At 43.1% G+C, this 20,167-nt stretch overlaps 1 protein-coding gene across 1 annotated transcript in view; it reads right to left on the bottom strand.

The window, feature by feature from the left end:
* Nucleotides 1-15,261: 15,261 nt before the first annotated feature.
* PLCXD2 (phosphatidylinositol specific phospholipase C X domain containing 2) overlaps nucleotides 15,262-20,167 on the bottom strand; it is a 51,746-nt gene continuing 46,840 nt past the window's right edge. The window contains exon 4 of the mRNA XM_060099839.1: nucleotides 15,262-15,573. Within this exon, the coding sequence (XP_059955822.1) occupies nucleotides 15,414-15,573 (160 nt within the window). The 3' untranslated portion in view covers nucleotides 15,262-15,413. The remainder of the gene's footprint in view (nucleotides 15,574-20,167) is intronic.

Raw genomic sequence — 20,167 nt, 5'->3', positions numbered from 1 at the left:
TGTAGTTTTTTAAGGAACCTCCATACCGTTCTCCATAGTGGCTGTACCAATTCACATTCCCACCAGCAGTGCAAGAGTGTTCCCTTTTTTCCACACCCTCTCCAGCATTTCTTGTTTCTAGATTTTTTGATGATGGCCATTCTGACTGGTGTGAGATGATATCTCATTGTAGTTTTGATTTGCATTTCTCTAATGAGTAAAGATGTTGAGCATCCTTTCATGTGTTTGTTGGCTGTCTGTATATCTTCTGTGGAGAAATGTCTATTTAGGTCTTCTGCCCATTTTTGGATTGGGTTGTTTGTTTTTTTGCTATTGAGCTGCATGAGCTGCTTATAAATTTTGGAGATTAAGCCTTTGTCAGTTGCTTCATTTGCAAATATTTTCTCCCATTCTGAGGGTTGTCTTTTGGTCTTGTTTATGGTTTCCTTTGCTGTGCAAAAGCTTTTAAGTTTCATTAGGTCCCATGTGTTTATTTTTGTCTTTATTTCCATTTCTCTAGGAGGTGGGTCAAAAAGGATCTTGCTGTGATTTATGTCATAGAGTGTTCTGCCTATGTTTTCCTCTAGGAGTTTGATAGTGTCTGGCCTTACATTTAGGTCTTTAATCCATTTTGAGCTTATTTTTGTGTATGGTGTTAGGGAGTGATCTAATCTCATACTTTTACATGTCCCTGTCCAGTTTTCCCAGCACCACTTATTGAAGAGACTGTCCTTTCTCCACTGTACATTCCTGCCTCCTTTATCAAAGATAAGGTGACCATATGTCCGTGGGTTTATCTCTGGGCTTTCTATCCTGTTCCATTGATCTATATTTCTGTTTTTGTGCCAGTACCATACTGTCTTGATTACTGTAGCTTTGTAGTATAGTCTTGTAGATCTTATAGATATAGTCTAGTATAGTCTTATAGATCTTGTAAATGCTCAGGAATTGTGGCTGCTTTGGAATGTCTGCCAGACAGCTAATGGAATTTTTAGGATGAATCTGAAAAATAGTGCAGGCGTCTTTCTGTCCAAATCCATTGGGTTTAGATGAGTGGATATTAGCTGAGGTGAAGTGAAACAGTAATTAAATTCTTCAGTTTTCAGAGAAAGATTAAGATGGTGTCATTTTTTCCCTGGAAATAGTGCAGATGTTGTATTTTAGTTGGGGCTCATGAATCTCTGGAAGGGAATGGGGCAGAGATCTAGCCTGAGAATTGCCTGGGTTTTCTTAGGAAATATTCGGGACTGGGAAGACCCCAGGGACTGCCACCACTAGAACTGGGAACACTTCCCTTTGCTCTTCACCCACTCCTCCCCTTACCTCCCCTCAAAGAAGGTCCAATCTAGTCAATGCTGGCCTTTTGGTTACAGTGGTACCCAACTGGCCCAGGGCATGGCACATCCAAGGGCCAGTGGAGAACCACTGACTTTGTTAGTCAGCCTTGCTTTCCTCAGTGACATTCCCACCCACCACCCAATTTAAGCTCCTGCACATGCTTAATTCCATGGCCACTTGGGAAAACCAATGGGTTGGGAATGAGGCAGAAATGAGTAGAATCCCGGCTCAGGCTCTGACTGAGCGAACTTGGGCAAATTAGTTACCTTCTGAGTTCTAACTTCCTGACATGTAAAAGGAATAATACTGTCTATCTAGTCTAGTCAGTCTCAAGAATAAGCTCCCTCCACCTAACATCCAATATGCGTGAAGAGGGAAGAAAAGCTGGGTATACGTTCAAGGGGCCACCAGAGTTTTGGCCAGATGCTGCACAGAAAGGATAGGTAAGACCTAGTGGGGGACAGACAGCCTACAGGACTGTGGGTAAATCTGGCCAATGCATTTGAATGCACTGACACCCTTCCCCCTCTTCAAAACCACCTCCATCGTTATCTCCAAGAATTCTCTGGAAACCGGCCAGATACACACTTACCATTTTACTGAGCTTAATATTGTCACAGAAATCTATCAGTTTCTCATAATTCTTCACCACATTCCTGGGAATTAGCCCCAGATTCATCAAAAATCACACATGGGGTTTGTGTCTGGGTTGCACTTTCAGTGGCCTCAACTCCTGCCTCTAGTTAACTGCCGGAGCCACTTAAAACTTCCAGCCACAAACCTCACCAGAGGGGAGTCACTTCAGTTCCATAAATGATTGACAAAAATAGTGTCAAACATTGGGACTTCCCTGGTGGCACAGTGGTTAAGAATCTGCCTGCCAATGCAGGGGACATGGGTTCGAGCCCTGGTCCGGGAAGATCACACATGCCACGGAGCAACTAAGCCCATGTGCCACTACTGAGCCTGTGCTCTAGAGCCCACATACCACAACTACTGAGTCCATGCGTCACAACTACTGAAGCCCACGTGCCTAGAGCCTGTGCTCCGCAACAAGAGAAGCCACCACAATGAGAATCCCATGCACTGCAACGAAGAGTAGCCCCCTCTCTTTGCAACTAGAGAAAGCCCACGCGCAGAAACGAAGACCCAACACAGCCTCAAAAAAATAGTGTCAAGGGCTTCCCTGGTGACTCAGTGGTTGAGAGTCTGCCTGCTGATGCAGGGGACGTGGGTTCGTGCCCCAGTCTGGGAAGATCCCACATGCCGCGGAGCGGCTGGGCCCGTGAGCCATGGCTGCTGAGCCTGTGCGTCTGGAGCCTGTGCTCCGTAACGGGAGAGGCCACAACAATGAGAGGCCCGCTTACCACCAAAAAAAAAAAAAAAAAAAAAAAAAAAAATAGTGTCAAACATTACCAGGTCAAATACATGACCCAGCCCCTTCGCTAAAGGGAGTTCAGAAAAATAGGGCCTTCCTACCACCAGGCTCCTAATAATTATAAAAAACAGGAATGACTGCACAGACCTGACAGTCATATGCTGTGACAATATGACAATATTTCTAGAGGAGTTACATTCAGGCCTAAAGAAGAGTGGCTCATGTTCACTAAGAATAACATATTTCCGGAATGTGTAGACTTGGAGGGGAAAATTCCACGTTTTTTGAGGCTTATGTAACAACCTCAATCCCCCCCTAGAATAATAACTTATTCTAGAGCTAGTCTATTTCTTCCCTATAGACTTCCAGCAGCAGGAGAAGTTTCTCCAAAGTCATGAGCTCTTATGACTGAGGTGGTATCAGATATCCAGCTTGTGTGTGAGTCTTGCTCACATTTATTATTGAGCTGGGAAGGACCCTGTGGCATTTACCACTCTGGGCAGGGTAAAAATGTACTCTGGTCTGGAGAGAATACAGGCTATAGCTTCAGAGAAATGTATCTTCTAAGTTGCCTTGTGTCCAATCTTTAGAGAGAATCGGGCAAGGGCTTTAGCGGTCCTCCACCAAAGGTAGGAAAGAGCCTGGCATCAGTAAATGATTGACCTGCTGCCTGGGGTGATAAGCTTAGGTAAATAGGCTTGATTCTGCTCCAGCAATTTCAAGACTTTTAACTCCCTAGGTTCCAAAGCAGAAAAATGTACATGGCTTCCTGGGATTTCCTGTCCTTTGAGGTTTACAGCCTCTGCATGGACTGTGCGTTCCTCAGAATAATTGCAAACTGTCCTCTTTGGTGTATTTTGAAAGTGAAAAGAATTCATGCAAACGAAATTCTGGAACAAGGCCATGTTTGCAGAGCCACAACTGATGGAAGAATTTCAACAAGTCACAAATAGGGTTTTTATAATGAAAGATTTTTTTTAAAACTTTTGAAATATGTAGAAGAACAGCAACAATTTTCAAAGGAGAGAGAAGCTGGAAGAAAAATACAACCCACTTTCAGAACACGTTGGAGGACAAAGGATTTGATTTGCCCGACATATGCCCACATCGACCATACCTCCTTCAGCAGAACATCATCCGAGACGTGCTGGCTGTAAGATTGGGTCAAGTGCTTGCTTTGTGATCTCCAGAGAAGGGCCTGTGACCAGACAGATCACCTACCTTGATTGCTGCTTCTCGATCTGGATTCTTCCCTCAGCTTCCTTCCTGGTTCAGCAGGGGTGGCCTGAGACTGTTTCGATCCTTGCTGAAGATTTTGGGATGTTTGGAAGAAGCATTGACACAGGCTTCTACTTTTCCCCCAAGCACGAAATTGAGATGTTCCCGTTTCCTTTCCCGGTCTCTCTGGCTTCTGCACACAGCGGTCACGGGCAGCAATTTGCTTGCAGCCAGGTATGTTGACAGATGTGAAGGCGGGAGCCCGTGCTGGTCTCAGCTGCCTGGTCTGGCCAATCATTACACACCAGGTCAGGCTCTCAATCCTGCTCAAACCCAACCAGAGATCCAGGTGACACAATCAGATAGCAGTACCACAGGGGGGCAAAAAGCAGGGTCTGTTAGCTATAGACAACCCAGAAAAGCAATTACCTGGCCTCTGGGTCTGTGAAGTAGACAACACAATTATATCTGGGAGAAAAATCCCCTTTACTTCATTCCCTTTTATTTTAGCAATCTCAGAAGAGAATTTGGAGGTCACTTTATCAAATCTTGTAGAACTTAATAATGGAATGTCTTCTATGGAATTCCTGTCTGGTGGGAATCATCTGGAAGTTCCTTGAACAAATATGGCTGCCACTTAGTGAGGGTGCACTCTATGTTAGGCATTTTATATATATTGCCACAAATCCTCATAATCATAACCTTGAGATTTTATTCTTTTTTTGGATGAGGGGACAGAGGCTCAAAGGGGTAATTGTTGGGCAATGAAGAGGGGCTGGAGCCAGGATTTGAAGTCAGGCCTGCTTTAAACTCAGTATCAGTGTGAATACACCTTTCAGGATCCACTCTATGGCAGGTTGAGTAAGAGCCCCCAGAGAAATCCATGTCCTCATCCCCAGAGCCTGTGAATAAGCCACCTTATATGGTAAATAAGACTTTGCATATGTGATCAAGTTAAGGATTTTGAGATGGAAAATCATCCTGGATCATCCAGGTGGGACTAATGGATCACAAGGGTCCTCATAAGAGGTTAGAATCAAAGAAGATGAGAAGACAGAACCAGAGTCAGAGGGAGATTGAAGATGCTACACTGCTGGCTTTGAAGATGCAGGGAGTTGGCTTCTAGAAATCAAAGGCAAGGAAATGGATTCTCCTCTAGGGGCTCTTGAAGGAACACAGCCCTGCTGGCCCATTTTAGACTTCTGGCTCCAAGACTGGAAAGATAATAAATTTGTGCTGTTGTAAACCATTGTTTGTGGTTACTTTGTAATAACAGCAATAGGAAACTAATATACACTCTCTCAGAAATACTCTTTATGATGGTGAGCTCACTAGCTCACTCAGTGTCCCATTCCACACACGAATGCTTCTTATGAAGCCGTGATCTACCTTCCTGAAACAGCAGCTCATGAGTTCTAGCTCTTTCCTGCACATCAGGCACTCAGGGAGGCACCTGGAAATGATGGGAAGGGACTCAGAGACCAAATTCTAGTGTGAGCTCTGCCTTAGGCCAGGCAGTCCTCTCTGGTTTTGTTTCCTCTCCTGTAACATGAGCAATGGCACACATGTTCTTTGGTCCCTTCCACACCTAAAGTCATAAGATTCTAAAATCTCAGTCATAAATATCCCTGTCACCTTTCTCTCAATCTTTTCTAAACCCAAAATTCCTGCTTTCTCATGAGGCGTGACGTCCAGCTTCTTCACTCTCCTGGTTGCCCTTCTCTGGGGAGGCTCCGATGTACCCATCTGCCTCTGAACTTGTGCTCAGATCTGTGTCTCGTGCCCAGTCATCTCTCCATGTCTGCCAGTGGGCCTGGCTGCTCTGGCTTTCCCACCCTCCTCTCTTGCCAGAGCTCATCTAACTGTCTCTTAGGATCCTTTGGACTTGGCTTAGTCTGTTCCTTTTTATCTTGTTCTATCCAATCTTATGTCTTGAAAGAGAGCACTGTTAGTGAACAAATGTGTGAGTCTTAATGTAGTTAGTTTTTTTGTCATAGGAAGGACCAAGGCTTTCTAGTGCTAGCCTAAATTAGCCATCTTTGCTGCTTAACAACATTTAAAGGATAATTCGTTCTCATGGGCACTTGAAAGGCAATGGTATATAATTTTTTAGCACCATAGATTCCTTGATGAAAGCTATGGATCCTCTACCGAGAAAAAGTGCATATACATCGAAAATTTTGTGTGTTGTTTCAGCGCATGCACATTCTGGCTCTACTAAAGCGTTCCACCCCCCCCCCCCCCGCAGCTTCCCCACCATGCCTGGCAAGTTAGTTCTACACTCACAAGGTTGCTGGTGGGGGACGCTTTTGTAAAAGGCAATCTAATGTCCTATATTTCACAGAGATCTAGAAATGAATCTCTCTGCACCCTGACTGAGAACACACCCACTGGGGATGGAGGCAGGAAGGTCTTTAGACAGCAGTTCCCTTAGATTAAATCCATCTGCTTGCCTAAGGCTTCTCTCAATGGCATGATGCTACTGGACAGAGGCTGACACTTCTGTGTCCCCCTTCCCCACCCCTGCTGTCCCCAAACACTGCACAGCTGTGCAAACACCCTGGCTTACCAGCACTTTGTTTTACTGGCACTTGTCCAGGCCATCCTGGGTGAGGTTTGAGGCACATGGGCTTTGGCCACTGTCCCTCCCTTGCAACCCTCCACTCTCTTTGAGAATGAAAGGTTTCAAGCCTTAAAGATAATAACACTCTTTTAGTCATACTGAGCAGATTAGCAGAGGGGTAAACAAAGAACAGGCTGCTGAGCAAGAAGAATTCCTTTGGGGAAAAAAAAACCCACACACACACACAAGAAAAATCCAGGACATCCAAGCATCCCAGCCTCAGGAAGTCACAGAAAAGGAGTCACTTTCGAAGCTGGAGGAATGGGGTTTGCTCTCTGCATTGTGTGCTAACCGGGTACAGCCATCTGTGGGACTGAGTGACTCCAGGACCTCTTTCCCCCAAGTTTAAACTGCTGCCCGGACAACGTGGAGAGAAGATGGTCTGAGTGCGGACCCTCTGCAGGAAACACGAAGAAAGTTCCCTTATGAAAAAAAGAAGTGATTCCCTATCTCAAATAGTAGTTTATTTATGTATTTATTTATTTAGTAAAGATGTTCAAATAGAGTCCAGCCAAACCCAATTCTTGGCAAAAGTGTGGTAGAATCAATTGCAATCCTTTTCAGGCTGGAAAGGATCGTAAACGTAGGTCATTCCCATAGCTTCTTCACAGTGGACTCTTTTAAAAAACTTAAATTTATTATTTTTAATTTTTTTAGGTTTGGAAAGGGCTTTATGCTATATAATTCTCTCACACATTCACAGTATGTATTAACAGAGGCTCTGAGGAGTCTGCTATAAAGGACTCAGGTTAGCTCTGCTTAATTCATCTTCTCTCAAAATCGATGTCAACATTACAGCAAGTATTATATTTCTAAAATGTAAAGCTGCTGAAAATGTTCATTGGCTCACCATTGTCCTCAGGATAAAGTCCAAATCTCCTAGAATGGGTTATAAGACCTCTTGAGATCAGGCCCTGCTTACCTCTCCAGTCTATTAACTGATTCTTTATTCCCTGTATGTCTGTGCTCCAGCCATACTGAACTATCTGCATATCTATGTTTGCTCTTTTTTGTGTCTGTGCCTTATCACAGAAATGCCCACCTTTGCACCCACACCTCCACCCTACGAGGTTAACTGCTACTTATTAGTCAAGGTTACTTACATTGGAAAACTTTTTTGAAGCCAGTAGGTCATCTCTTCTACCTTTTCGTATCACTTATCACACTGTATTGTAATTGCATGCTTACTTATTTTTCCTATCCCTGCTCTTCTGTAAGCTCCTTAAGGGTATTTCTAGTATTTTTTTTTAAACTTAAATTTATTTTGAAAGGAAATTTTATATCACTCTTGAAAAACCCTGGATCACTTTGCTACAGAGAGAAGGTAACCAAAAGATAAATACAATACAAAATGATATTTAATGTTCCTTAGATACTATTATCTTTTTTGTTTTTGCTGAACAAACAAGAGTCAAAGAGATTTTTGTCACTAAGCTGAGACTTTCCCCTCAACTAATCAGAATGGTTAAGTGATTAACGATATTAATGCTATTAGGATGTGGCCACTTTCCTCCTTACATCATTTTGCAGACCACCAGTGGTATGAATTCCACTCTCTGAGCAATGTATCAATATATTTGGTCCAGGGATTGTGCAACTTTCTCTTTCACTGTCTGAATGTATCTGCTTTCTCTCTCATTAATTGGTTTCTGTTAAATCATTTATCAGTAGACACAATGGTTAGCAGTCAACCATGTAGAAGAGGCTGTGCTGGGTGCTCTTTGGAGGGGGCAGGTGCAAAGTCCCCACCCTAGTATTAAGACTAATAGTTACTCGAGTATTTAGTATGTGCCAGGCTCTGTGCTAGTTGCTTTCCGTACATTTTCTTGTTTGGACTTCTCAATAACCCTTCATAGTAGGTATTATTAGTCCTGTATCCTATATACTTAGAGATATTAGTTTGCCTAAGATCACATGGCCAGGGCATGCTCTAGTTGGGATAGAAACCCAGGTCTATGCATCTCTGAAATGCCTGTTCTTAGTTCCTGTGCTAAATAGAATGTTTATAACCCAGCTGTAATATGACAAATTGTGATTAGATATTAAAGGGTTCATATATAATGCAACAATTCCATTGTCATAGGGGCAATGTTTCAGCCCAAGTGTATATTCAGAAATTGAGTCAGACTAGTAGAATCATTGCACTTTCACCACACAGGTTATACCTGCTTCGTTTATGTTTGGACACAGCCCTGTCTACATTATGTTGTTTTTTACTAAAACCAAATGGAAATGACTGGAAATGGTGCTTATCAAAGCCAACCAAAGTACAGTATGGTAGATTTACTACACAATAACTAAAAACACAGGCAGAAAATTCTATGACTATGTTCTTCACTTGCTATGATAACTTGAATAGAAATATAATTATCCCTAATTACCTGTTCTAACATTCAACTATATGAAATGAATAATTACTTAGAATTAATTTGATTTCTGCTAAATTCATAAACAGGACTTTCACCTCAGCTCATTATTTTTGTAGGGGATAGGGCGAAAAGAGAAATTCACCAAAACTAAGTGGCCTCAGATACTCTCTTAAAAAGAATTAGGAATGAGGAAAATATTGAAATCTTCATTGCCAACAGAAACTGTAGGCCCACTTTTATTTATTCCTTGTATGCTCAACACATAATCTCCACGTTGTTCTATTTCTGGGCATTTGGTGACCACTCAGAGTAACATGGGCCAGAGGTGCTGGTCAAATGAGAACATGAATGTAAGTAGGACCGAGCCTAGGCCTAGTACAAATAGCTGAAGTGCTGAGGGTGAAGCTTGGAAAAGCATGGGTGACAAGACTGTGTACATTTCATGCACAGCTCATTTTGGGAATCGCAGGCCTGTGCAACTAATTCCAGTATGTGTGAGACAAAGCTGAGAGGGTCTTCATCCAATATAATATAATCAGGTATTTTATTGATGTCGAGTCTGTAACTTTTTAAAACAAAATTAGAAGTGGGCCAATAATAAAATTTGCATACCAACAAAGGAAAAGTGCCTGCCAAAGTTTTATATTTATTATTAGGTTTAAGCCTATTTAGGTAGTTCAAATCAAATACAAGAAAAGATATCATGTCATCATATCTATTAAACTTTTTTCACAGTTAAAATGAGGTAATCTGGCTTCACAATGTTTTAGGTTGCATTAAGCAGTTTAATCCAGGTTACCAGAAACGTGGAGACAGATATATTTGAACAAATATTTCCTAGGGGGGAAAAAAGCCATGCGAAATGCATATGAATAAGATAATTATGCCACAAAATACATTTCAGAGTATCAAGTAGCATATGTGTAAAATTTTCATTCTAACCTTAAAAATTGGTATAATGTATTTTTTTACTTAGCAAACAGCATGCATTGTCATATAAAACAAGCATAAAGAACAAAATATGATATCTAACAGAGCATTTATCAGATTCACATTATCATCTGAATTGACCAAGATTTATTATCACTTTGACAATCTCTGTATCTTCTAATCAGTGAGGTTAAGTATTACAGTTGGCATATACACAATACAAAAATGCATACATGATCTGCATGTAATACTTATTACCATGAGGGTGGAAATTAGTAAGTATAATAGCAGTAAGGTACCACTGTTTCTAGAATATATTCTAAGATTTATCATATTGATACGATAGATTTATGACTGAAGTGTTATTAGTGCTCTAACCTAATAACAAATGTAAAACTGCAAATGTACAAAGCTACGGAAGGCTTATTTGACTTTTCAAAATGCTGTGCTTCTCGCTGGGCTCAGAGTTTGTGAGCAAGCCCCAACTATTTGAATGAAGTACTGGCCTCAGGCCTGGACTCCAATCAGGTAAAGTTCTATTGATGGGGTGCGAGTAGGGGTGCAGAATAATGCCTTTGAGGAGAGTAAGGTGCAAAAACCACTGTGGTAAGAGTGCATTTGCACATCATTGAATGTATGTGCTTTTTATTGTAAGTTTACTGGGGGTACTCCAGTAGACTGTGGGATTGGATTCCCAGTGAAGGGAAGGAAAATATTTTATCCAAACTATGACGCTTAGAAACAAGTTTGAAAAGTCCTAAGAACAAGTTTTGTTGGAGAAAAGACTAGAACACTATATCCACTGCAGGATAGTTATCTTAGAATACTTTTAGTGTCTAAGACTGTGCCAACAACATCAATAGCATTTTGTACACTATTCCCCTGGTTTAGGGCCAATTCAGTGATGACAGTGCCATTCATGTCACTATTTCTAGTAGGACTCTGGGGAAGCCAGAGGATAAGGGGACAGTGGAGCTCTCGGAGCAGTAAAGAGCTGTTCACTATCATTTGGAATTAAGGGTAAAGTTTCCAGCTAATTCACTTATCACCCAATCAGTTCACTCCTGTGTGTACCAAGGCAACATCTGAGTTGACACATCTCTGGTAGCAGATACTAGGAAGCAGTCTGGGGCAGAGTGGCGAGATGTACAGGGAAGCTGGCGGAATTCAGGGGGACAGCCACGTTCTGTGCCGTACAAAATAAACTTCCTGTCAGTTTGGACGTTTTATGTTTTCAGTTTCTATTTACTTCCTTTTGGCATAACGTGACTATTTAGCATGTATTTGGGAAAGCTCACCTCCCTAGCTCAGATATTGCTTTCAGCCCTACTCATCTCATTTGACGGGTCACTAAAGGTGCCACTGGTGGACAAGTCTGTCGTCCTAAGCCACTCTCTTGATAAATGAGCCAAGTAGCATTTCTCTACACATCTCACACAAGGAAGACTACTGCCCCTGTACATGCGCTGCGCACACGCATTTCACCTAAATTATTAGGGACCTGATGTTTTGCGGGAGCTAGTTGACTGTGGTTTGCGAAACAGCAGACAGCATTTTTATTCCAGATGAAAGAACCAAGGCAGATTTAGCCCAGGATCACTTCTCTGCTCTGCAAGGGGAGGGGGGTCTCATGGCTGCCCCCATCATTAGCCCGTTCCACTTCCCAGAACCTAACAGCAAAAGTCTGCAATTAGCCAATGAAGGCCATTACAAAAACTTCATCTGTGGCATGAACTAATTCTGTAAGATGGCCTAAATTTGTATCGTGCTTTTACTTCCTAGGAAGCAAAAGTTTCGTCTCAGGCTTAATCTCTTCTGTTTCTCCACCTTTAGTTTAGCACTAAGCCCCCTAGCCGGATTGTATGTAATAATAATGTCTCTGTGGGCAGCACTTCAGAAAAAATGGAAGTAGAAAATTCTGACCCACCATGAAATGCATTTAATTCCAGAATGCTCCACTACATTGTTTTCTTGAAAAGAAAGATAAACTTTTTTTTTCTTTTTGCGGTACACGGGCCTCTCACTGTTGTGGCCTCTCCCGCTGCAGAGCACAGGCTCCGGACGCGCAGGCTCCACAGCCATGGCTCACAGGCCCAGCCGCTCCGCGGCATGTGGGATCCTCCCGGACCGGGTCATGAACCCGTGTCCCCTGCATCGGCCGGCGGACTCTCAACCACTGCGCCACCAGGGAAGCCCAGAAAGATAAACTGTTTGATGCAAATATAAGGTCATGTTAGAAGAAGTAGGATTCTTAAGGGTGATCATTACCTGGGCTCAGATCTTGTGCTTTTGTTTGCGTTTATATAAAAATCCTGGGTTTGGGCTGTGGCTTAACTGTTCTCAAGAATGCAGGGGTCTGAGGGTTTCCCTGGTGGCGCAGTGGTTGAGAGTCCGCCTGCTGATGCAGGGGCCACGGGTTCGTTCTCCGGTCTGGGAAGATCCCACATGCCGCGGAGCGGCTGGGTCCATGCGCCATGGCCACTGAGCCTGCGCATCCGGAGCCTGTGCTCCGCAACGGGAGAGACCACAGCAGGGAGAAGCCCGCGTACTGCAAAAAAAAAAAAAAAAAAAGAATGCAGGGGTCTGGACTCAGCACTAAGGAAAATAATTACACTTAATTACTATAGAGTCTAATACAGCAAATACGTAGTATTTTTGGCATAACCCTTTTAGATCTGCCGTTAATTTAAAGTTTAATCTTCAATAATTTATCATTCCCTTCCATCAATTCCACCTTGACCTCTTTCTCCAATCCTAAGAATACCTTCTGTACCCATGAAACCGCGGTTTCAAAAGTTCAAGCCTTTAAACACTGCTCTACACTAACTGCAACCTGTGACTGTCCCCTTTGCCACGAAGCCATGGAGGTGTGGCCATGTGGGAAGTGGTCCTGGGAGCCCAAGAAAAACAGTCTACATTTCAGAATGAACGTGGCCCCAAATCCTGTGAAACGAAAGTCCTCTTTTGCTCAATCAGGTAGCTTTTTTGCTGATCTTGAAGTTCATTCTGAGCAAATACGATCGCCTTGTTTGATCCGAAAAATCCCAAGACCTTGTGAGAATAAGTGATGTGATCAGGTCACAATTTTTTATTGTTGGCAGTTGCAGAATGAGTCATAGACCTAAAGTGTCTTTTCCCTCGGTCCCATCACTGAGTCTCCTGCTTGGCCTGAGGTCAAGGAGCAGAACACGCACATCCTTTACAATACATTAAGCAACTTGGTCTTGGGGCAGAAATTCTGCCAGTTCAGGGGTGTTTACCAAGGGTGAACTGTAAATAATCCTCCTCCTATCTCCCAGAACTCCTGTGCAGAATTTCAGAGTGCAGGCCAGGCTGGCGACCCAAAGCAGCAGGAAGGAGTGAGTGCCTGCCCCCTCCACAAAGAGCAAGACTCCATGCATGCGACCTTGGTATGGTTTTCTGTGCTTTTTTGTCATGAACACCGAGGTGCACTTAAATGTTACAACCCAAGTGAAGTGCAACTATATATTTTAACACTAAAGGAGAAAATCACGTAAACATTTCACTGAACAGTCAGCAGCCCTTGGGTGTCACTGGCATCCTGTGTAGATACCTGTCAACACACCTGGCCTCATAGCACCTGGGCAAAGCTAAGGCTCAAATAAAACAGAGCAGAATAATTCTCCTCTTGCCTCCATATCTCTTTGCCAAGTAACAAAGGGCTTAAAGAAGGGAAATGATCTAGTCCCTAGCAATTGACCAAGTATTAAAATCAAGACCAAAATGAAATAATGACAACACAAATAAAACCCTGAGGGTAGGCTAGGGAATTTCAGAGCTTGTCACTGCAGTTTAATATCAGAATTGAAGGAAAATTAAGAAAGTGAGGGTACTCACTTTCTCACTCCTTTCCAGAGAAGGCCCTAAAAAAACTGACAATAAAATTCCAGAACCATCTCTGGAGAGGGATTCAAATGCAAGAGAAGGAACAGTTAAACCAGAGGCCTTTGCGTTGTGACGTCCTCAGCTGGGGCTTAAATTACTTTAAGCAATGTAAAGGCTGGAAGACCAAGTGTCAGGGGTGTGTGTGTGCTCTTAGCAGCTCAGCTAGGACATCCCCACGGCAGGCAACATGCAAAATCCAGCCATGAGCATCGGAGAACAGGAGTGGGAAGCTGCTGGGAGGTGGTCCAACCACCTGCATAAATGCACACAGCCGTCCGGGATTCCGTGTTATCTTTCAGCCTTAAGGATCCAGAAGGTGACACTTCCTTAAGGATTCTCAGAGAGTTCTGAGGAGCACTGAAGTACACACACTCCTGGGGGCAGTATTCTTTCTAGCACCTTCCTTTTCATCCCTCTTCTAGAGGGTTTTCCTCAAAAACCGAGAACTCTTCATGACCCATTCCATCTTCTGTTCCAGTGCACGGCTTGGTAGTGGCTTCTCGGGTCTGGACCACACCCACACACGAACACCGTCCCCAGCATGATGGGGTGGGGTGGGGGGCAGGACGTCTACAGCATCTATAATAGAGTCAGAGGTCGCTCATGGTCCTGAGATGCGTGGTCCTGTGGAGGGGAGGAGGACCGTGGCAGCATCTGGCCTGGGTGAGAAAAGTTCAGGAAGCTCCTTTGTGAGTGCTCTTGAGGTAAGAAGCACTGAAGATACTTAACCTATAAATAAATAAAAGAATAAATAAATAAATAAAACACAAGAGGGCTCTTTATAGATAAGCGCCTCTTATCAATAATAATAAAAAAATCCCCTCTTGAGTTTCAAAGCCCTCCTTCAGTGGTGATTAGTAGGCTCAAAACAACCTGCAGAAAATAGAACAATCAAGACACAAACTGGAAGTGTTCCAACACTGGGTATTTCTCACTGGATGACACACCATCATCCTAAATGTCCCCGAGGTAGTCTTGTTTTCAAGGAGTTACAGAACAGCTCCAAACCCACTTGTTTCTGATACCGAGGACAGTATGCACGGTTTATCTAAAGAATGAAGATGACCAATTACCAGCACAAGCACTGCAAGACAGCTTGTGGCTGAAATAGCTTGGTGATAAATACGTCTTACTCTTGGGGAAGAAGTGGTGACGTTTAACATGCTTAGAGAAAACTGGTGCTTGACCTTTCTCCGCTCAGAGCCCCAGGCTGGTGATAGAGCCACTGAACAGGGCAGTCCACACCTGCCATGAGCCATCCTTTGGATCAGGAATGCCCTTCTGCTTCAGCCTTCTCTCTGGCTCAAACACAACATCCCAGAAGACAACACGGAACTGGGCCAATTAGGGGACACTCAATACCCCAGTGGAACCTGGAAACCCCATTTCCATATTACATTCAACATCATATGCCATTGGGGAGATGCTGACCTTGATCACATGAAACATGCTTTCTTCCCTCGGACTTAAGTTTTTACAAAGTCTCATTTGGGAAAAATGCAATTAAAAGCCCTGTAATTTTATCCAAATGGCCCTGTGAGGAGGGGAAAAAAAAATGTCCCCTCCTCTGACTCCCTTCACCATCACTGCCCAGGGGCCAACTTAACAAGAAACCCTTCAGAACTCTAGCCTGGATCAACAACTTCAATATTAAGTTAAATAGCAAGTTAAATCAGCATTTAGCCAAAGCTCTATCCTCCTGTAGGAGGTCATTCAGTTCAATGACAGCTGTGGCAAAGTCCACCAGGTCCACGAAGTCAGACGTGATGATGTTGACACCCAGGGCTCCAGGCTTCTGAGTCTTCACCCAGTCCAGTATGGCAGGAAGATTCCTACACAGGAGAGTGATGGGGCAAGAGAGAACAGAGAGTAGCGTTTAGAAACGGGAAAGAAAACATTTCTGTTAATGTAACAAAAGCGCGTCAAGAGAGGCATAAGCTCCACCCTCACCAAATTTGTCCCTTTAAGCTCAAATCTCTTTCAGGGACCCAGTGATGTCTAGTCCATTAGAGAACGGTACTTTTAGGGTTTCTGTGCTGGAAGAAGAAATTCTTCGCCTCAATCACCAAAGACATACCATGTCAACAGGACCTTGAAAAACTAAGATCAAGAGCCTAATTATTGGTGAGTTCTTTAATTTTTTTGTACCATGAAATTTTTTTATCATGAAAATTTTCAACCATATTGCAACACTGAAAGAAATTTACAGTAAGCCTATCCACCATCTAGATTCTACCACTAACATTTTACTATACTTGCTTACCATGTATCTGTCCATCAATCCAGCTTATATTTTTGACAAATTCCAACTTCAGACATCTATACACATTCCCCTCAATATCTCAGCATGCAGATCTAGGGTTCAGTATTTGTTTTCAACCTGTTTCCCTTTTGACGTAATGTTTATACCCAGTAAAATGCACAAATCTTAAGTGAACACTGGTTGAGTTTTGACAAATGTATATATATAACCCATACCCATCTCAAGGTACAGAACATTACCAGCACCCCAGAAGGTTCTGCATTCACCTTCCCCATCGATCCCTGCCCCCATTCTTCCAGAGGCAATAATTATACTGTTGTTGTTGTTGTTGTTGTTTTTAAAAAAACACAGATTATATTTGCCTGGTCTAGAATTACACATAAGCCATGCAATATGCATTCTTGTGTGTGAGGCTTTTACTCAGGATTATGGTTTTGAAATTCATCCATGTTGTTGCATGCATCAGCAATTTATTCTCTTTTTTAGTCACTGGATAGTCTTCCATTTTATGAATATATTGTAATTTAATCCATTTTCTTATTGATGGATAAATCGACTGTTTCCAGTTTTTGGATATTATGAATAGAGCTGTTATGGTCATCCTTATACAAGTCTTTTTTGTGGACATTTATTTTCATTTCTTTTGGGTAAATACCAAAGAGTGAAGTTGTTTTATTATATGTTAGGTTTACATTTGGTTTTATAAGAAAGTTCCAGATCTTTACCCAAAGAGGTCGTTCCATTGTACATTCCATGAACAAAGTATGCGAGTTCTGTTTGCTTCACATCCCCTCTTAAATTTGGTGCTATAAATCTTTTGAATTTTAGCTGTTCTAGTGGATGTGTAAAGTTATCTCACAGTGTTTTAGTTTGCTTTTTTCTGATCACTAATGATGTTGGGCAGTTTGTCATGTACTTATTGGCCATTTGTGTATCTTCTTTGGGAAGCATCTGCTCAGTTCTTTTACCCATTCTCTCTTTTGCTCTTTTTCTTTTAATTGTTGAGTTGTAGATGTTATTTATATATTCTGGATACTAGCCTTTTGTCAGATATGCTTTTTGAATATTTTATCCCCGCCTGTAGCTTGCCTATTAATTTTCTCAATGGCATATTTTGGTGAGCTGAATTCCTTAATTTTGATGGAGTCTAATTTATCTTTTTTTTCTTTTATGGTTTCTGTGACCTGTCTAAGAAACTTTTGCCTACTCCCAAGTCACAAGATACTTTCCTGCTTTATAATTTTAGCTTTTATGTTTAGATCTAAGATCCATCTCAAGTTAATTTTTATATATGGTGTGAAGCAGGGGCCAAGGTTCACTTTTGCCATATGGATATACAGTTATTCCAGCAGCACGTGTGGCTTCTTATTGGACCAGTGCTTGCTCAGTTGTCTTACAAATGTAGTCTGTCAGTCTCATGTTATAATTTGAGGGCTTTCTATGTGAAAGCCAGAATGTTATCCAAAGAAGCTCACAATTCATAGATGTAAACAAACGATGACAGTTTAATGTGATAGTTCCTATATTAGTAGTAAGTGTAAAATACCATGGGTGGTATAGAGGAGGGAGTAATGAAGTACTCAGTTTTGCATCATGGTAACAATAGCTCACTAAATACTTGCGACATTGAGGATGCTATAAGGAAGACACAAATCAGGGCTTATGTTTTGGTTAAGAGACTGGAGGTTTTTTTTAGGAAGGATTTTCTCTGGGTAAAAACTGAAAATAAGCTAAGTTTATTTCTTAATGGCCTCTTTCTCTTCTTTTGGTAACACTGTCCTTGGTTGTCATCCTCTCCCTGCCTTGTTCCTCTGAAGCTGCCTTCCTTCCTCTGAGTGTACATTCAACTTCTCAGTCTCCCTCTAGGCAACCCTGTCAAGGCCTTGAAGCATTTTGTCCTCCATTTTCTTTTCCTTTTATCGTGACAACTGTAATCAGTCCTGGGTCTCTTCCCTCGCTCAGCAGACTCTATGATCAGCCATGGGCTAAAACACATCTCACAAATTGATTTGCGTTTTTATATTCATAGCTGATTATGACTTAACAAGCCAATATCACAGGGGTACTTCCATTTTTAACTGGGACTCCTGACAACTTAATAGTACACTTGATTTGACCATAAGTTATTCAGTTTCTCTGTGCCTCAGTCTCTCCCCCTGTAAAATGGGGATAATAATAAAACTTCATATAGATTTGGGGGAATTAAATAAAGTAATATGTGTACAGTGCTTAGAAGAGGGCCTGGGATATAATAAGTACTCTGTAAGTGTTGGGGACCAGAGAAGGAATTATAAATGGTAGAGATTTGGGGGTGGGGGTAAGAAAACTTCCTAAAGTGGTCACATCCTGCTGCTTAGGTGACAAAATGTGTCCTGAGAGGGAAGGGTCACAAATGCAGTCATCCCTTGGAGACAGAGACGTGGAACACAGAGTGGCCCACATGAAGGCCACAGCAGCCCTGAGCCTGATGCATTTCAGCCTTCTTTTAAAAAATCCGCTTGTCCGTGCTTAAGTATGAAATTCTGGCACCACCTTCTGGTCATCACGGGGAAATGAGAATTAAAGGTTTGGTCAAGGCACCTCCAGCTGACTCCAGCCAGAGCCAGCCCGTGGAGGATCCCTGGAGGCCTGGAGGCCGAGCAGAGGGAAAGGCGAGCGCCTCTGGTCTCCTCTCGTGACAAAGAGCTCTGTGTCAGCTTCGGGTTGTCGTGTCAGCCTTCCCCAGGGCAAGGATCAAGTAACCAGGATTGCACACAAGGATCGAATAACCAGGAAATGCAGAACCCACTGTGAGCATGGGCCGCTCTATTCTCTTAACTCTTGGCCTTTACCAAGACCTCTTCACCAAGACCTCTTTACCAAGACCTCTTTACCAAGATTTCTTTACCAAGACCTCTTTACCAAGATTTCTTTACCAAGAGATCAGTGCAGACGGCTGAGTCAGATACTGCTGTGGGGATGTGAGGCACTGAATCCCAAGGGTTGCAGAGTAGCAGCTCAGAAACTTCCCCCTGGCTTAGAGGCCCACTGAGAGCAGGGCTGGTCCAGTGCAGGGATGGGTGTGGCATGCCTGTCTTGTGCCAGGCACTGTGGGAGACGCTTTCCTGTTAAGACTCCACAATCTCGTGCGGTTCTATTAACCCCACTTATCTGGTAAGAAAAACCACAGCTCAGAGACCTCAGGAAATTTGTCAAAGGCAGTCTGTTTGTTTTTGCTTTTTTTTTTTTAAAGAAGATGTTGGGGGTAAGAGTTTATTAATTAATTTATTTATTTTTGGCTGTGTTGGGTCTTCGTTTCTGTGTGAGGGCTTTCTCTAGTTGTGGCGAGCGGGGGCCACTCTTCATCGCGGTGCACGGGCCTCTCATTATCGCGGCCTCTCTTGTTGCGGAGCACAGGCTCCAGACACGCAGGCTCAGTAGCTGTGGCTCACGGGCCTAGTTGCTCCACGGCATGTGGGATCCTCCCAGACCAGGGCTCGAACCCGTGTCCCCTGCATTGGCAGGCAGATTCTCAACCTCTGCGCCACCAGGGAAACCCAGGCAGTCTGTTTTTAAGGCACTGTGTTAGTTTTCTAGGGCTGCTGTAAGAAAACGCCACGGACTGGGTGGCTTAAACAACGTAAGTTTATTTCCTCACAGCTCTAGAGGCTGGAAGTCCAAGATCAAGGTGTCAGCAGGTTTGGTTTCTCCTGAGGCCTCTCTCCTTGGCCGGCACATGGCCACCTTCTCCCTGTGTCCTCACAGGGTCTGCTCTCTGTGCACACCCATCCCCAGTGTCTCTGTGTGTCCTAATTTCCTCCTCTTATAAGGACACCAGTCAGACTGGATTAGGGCCCACCTGAATGGCCTCATTTTAACTTTACCAGCTCTTTAAAGGCCCTATCTCCAGATATAGCCATGTTCTGAGGTACTGGAGATTAGGGCTTCAACATGTGAAATTCCAGGGAACAAAATTCAGTCCATAACAGGAACCAAGTCAGGCTTCAACCTTGGGCCTCTGGTTTCAGTCTGTATCCCCTTCTGTGGCCCCATGCTGCTGGGCCCTCAGGCTTAGGCAAAATTTGCTTCCATTTGATTTCAGTGGGAGTTCAAGGTTTCTAAGAATCTAGGGAAAACTATCTTAGAAATTCAGGGAGAATGGCTATGTTTTACCCCTGCACCAC

This window comes from Mesoplodon densirostris, chromosome 5 (assembly GCF_025265405.1).
Source record: "Mesoplodon densirostris isolate mMesDen1 chromosome 5, mMesDen1 primary haplotype, whole genome shotgun sequence".
In the NCBI taxonomy this organism is placed as follows: Eukaryota; Metazoa; Chordata; class Mammalia; order Artiodactyla; family Ziphiidae; genus Mesoplodon; species Mesoplodon densirostris.
Note: the sequence above shows the minus strand (reverse complement) of the source record. Positions and strands in the feature narration are given on the sequence as shown.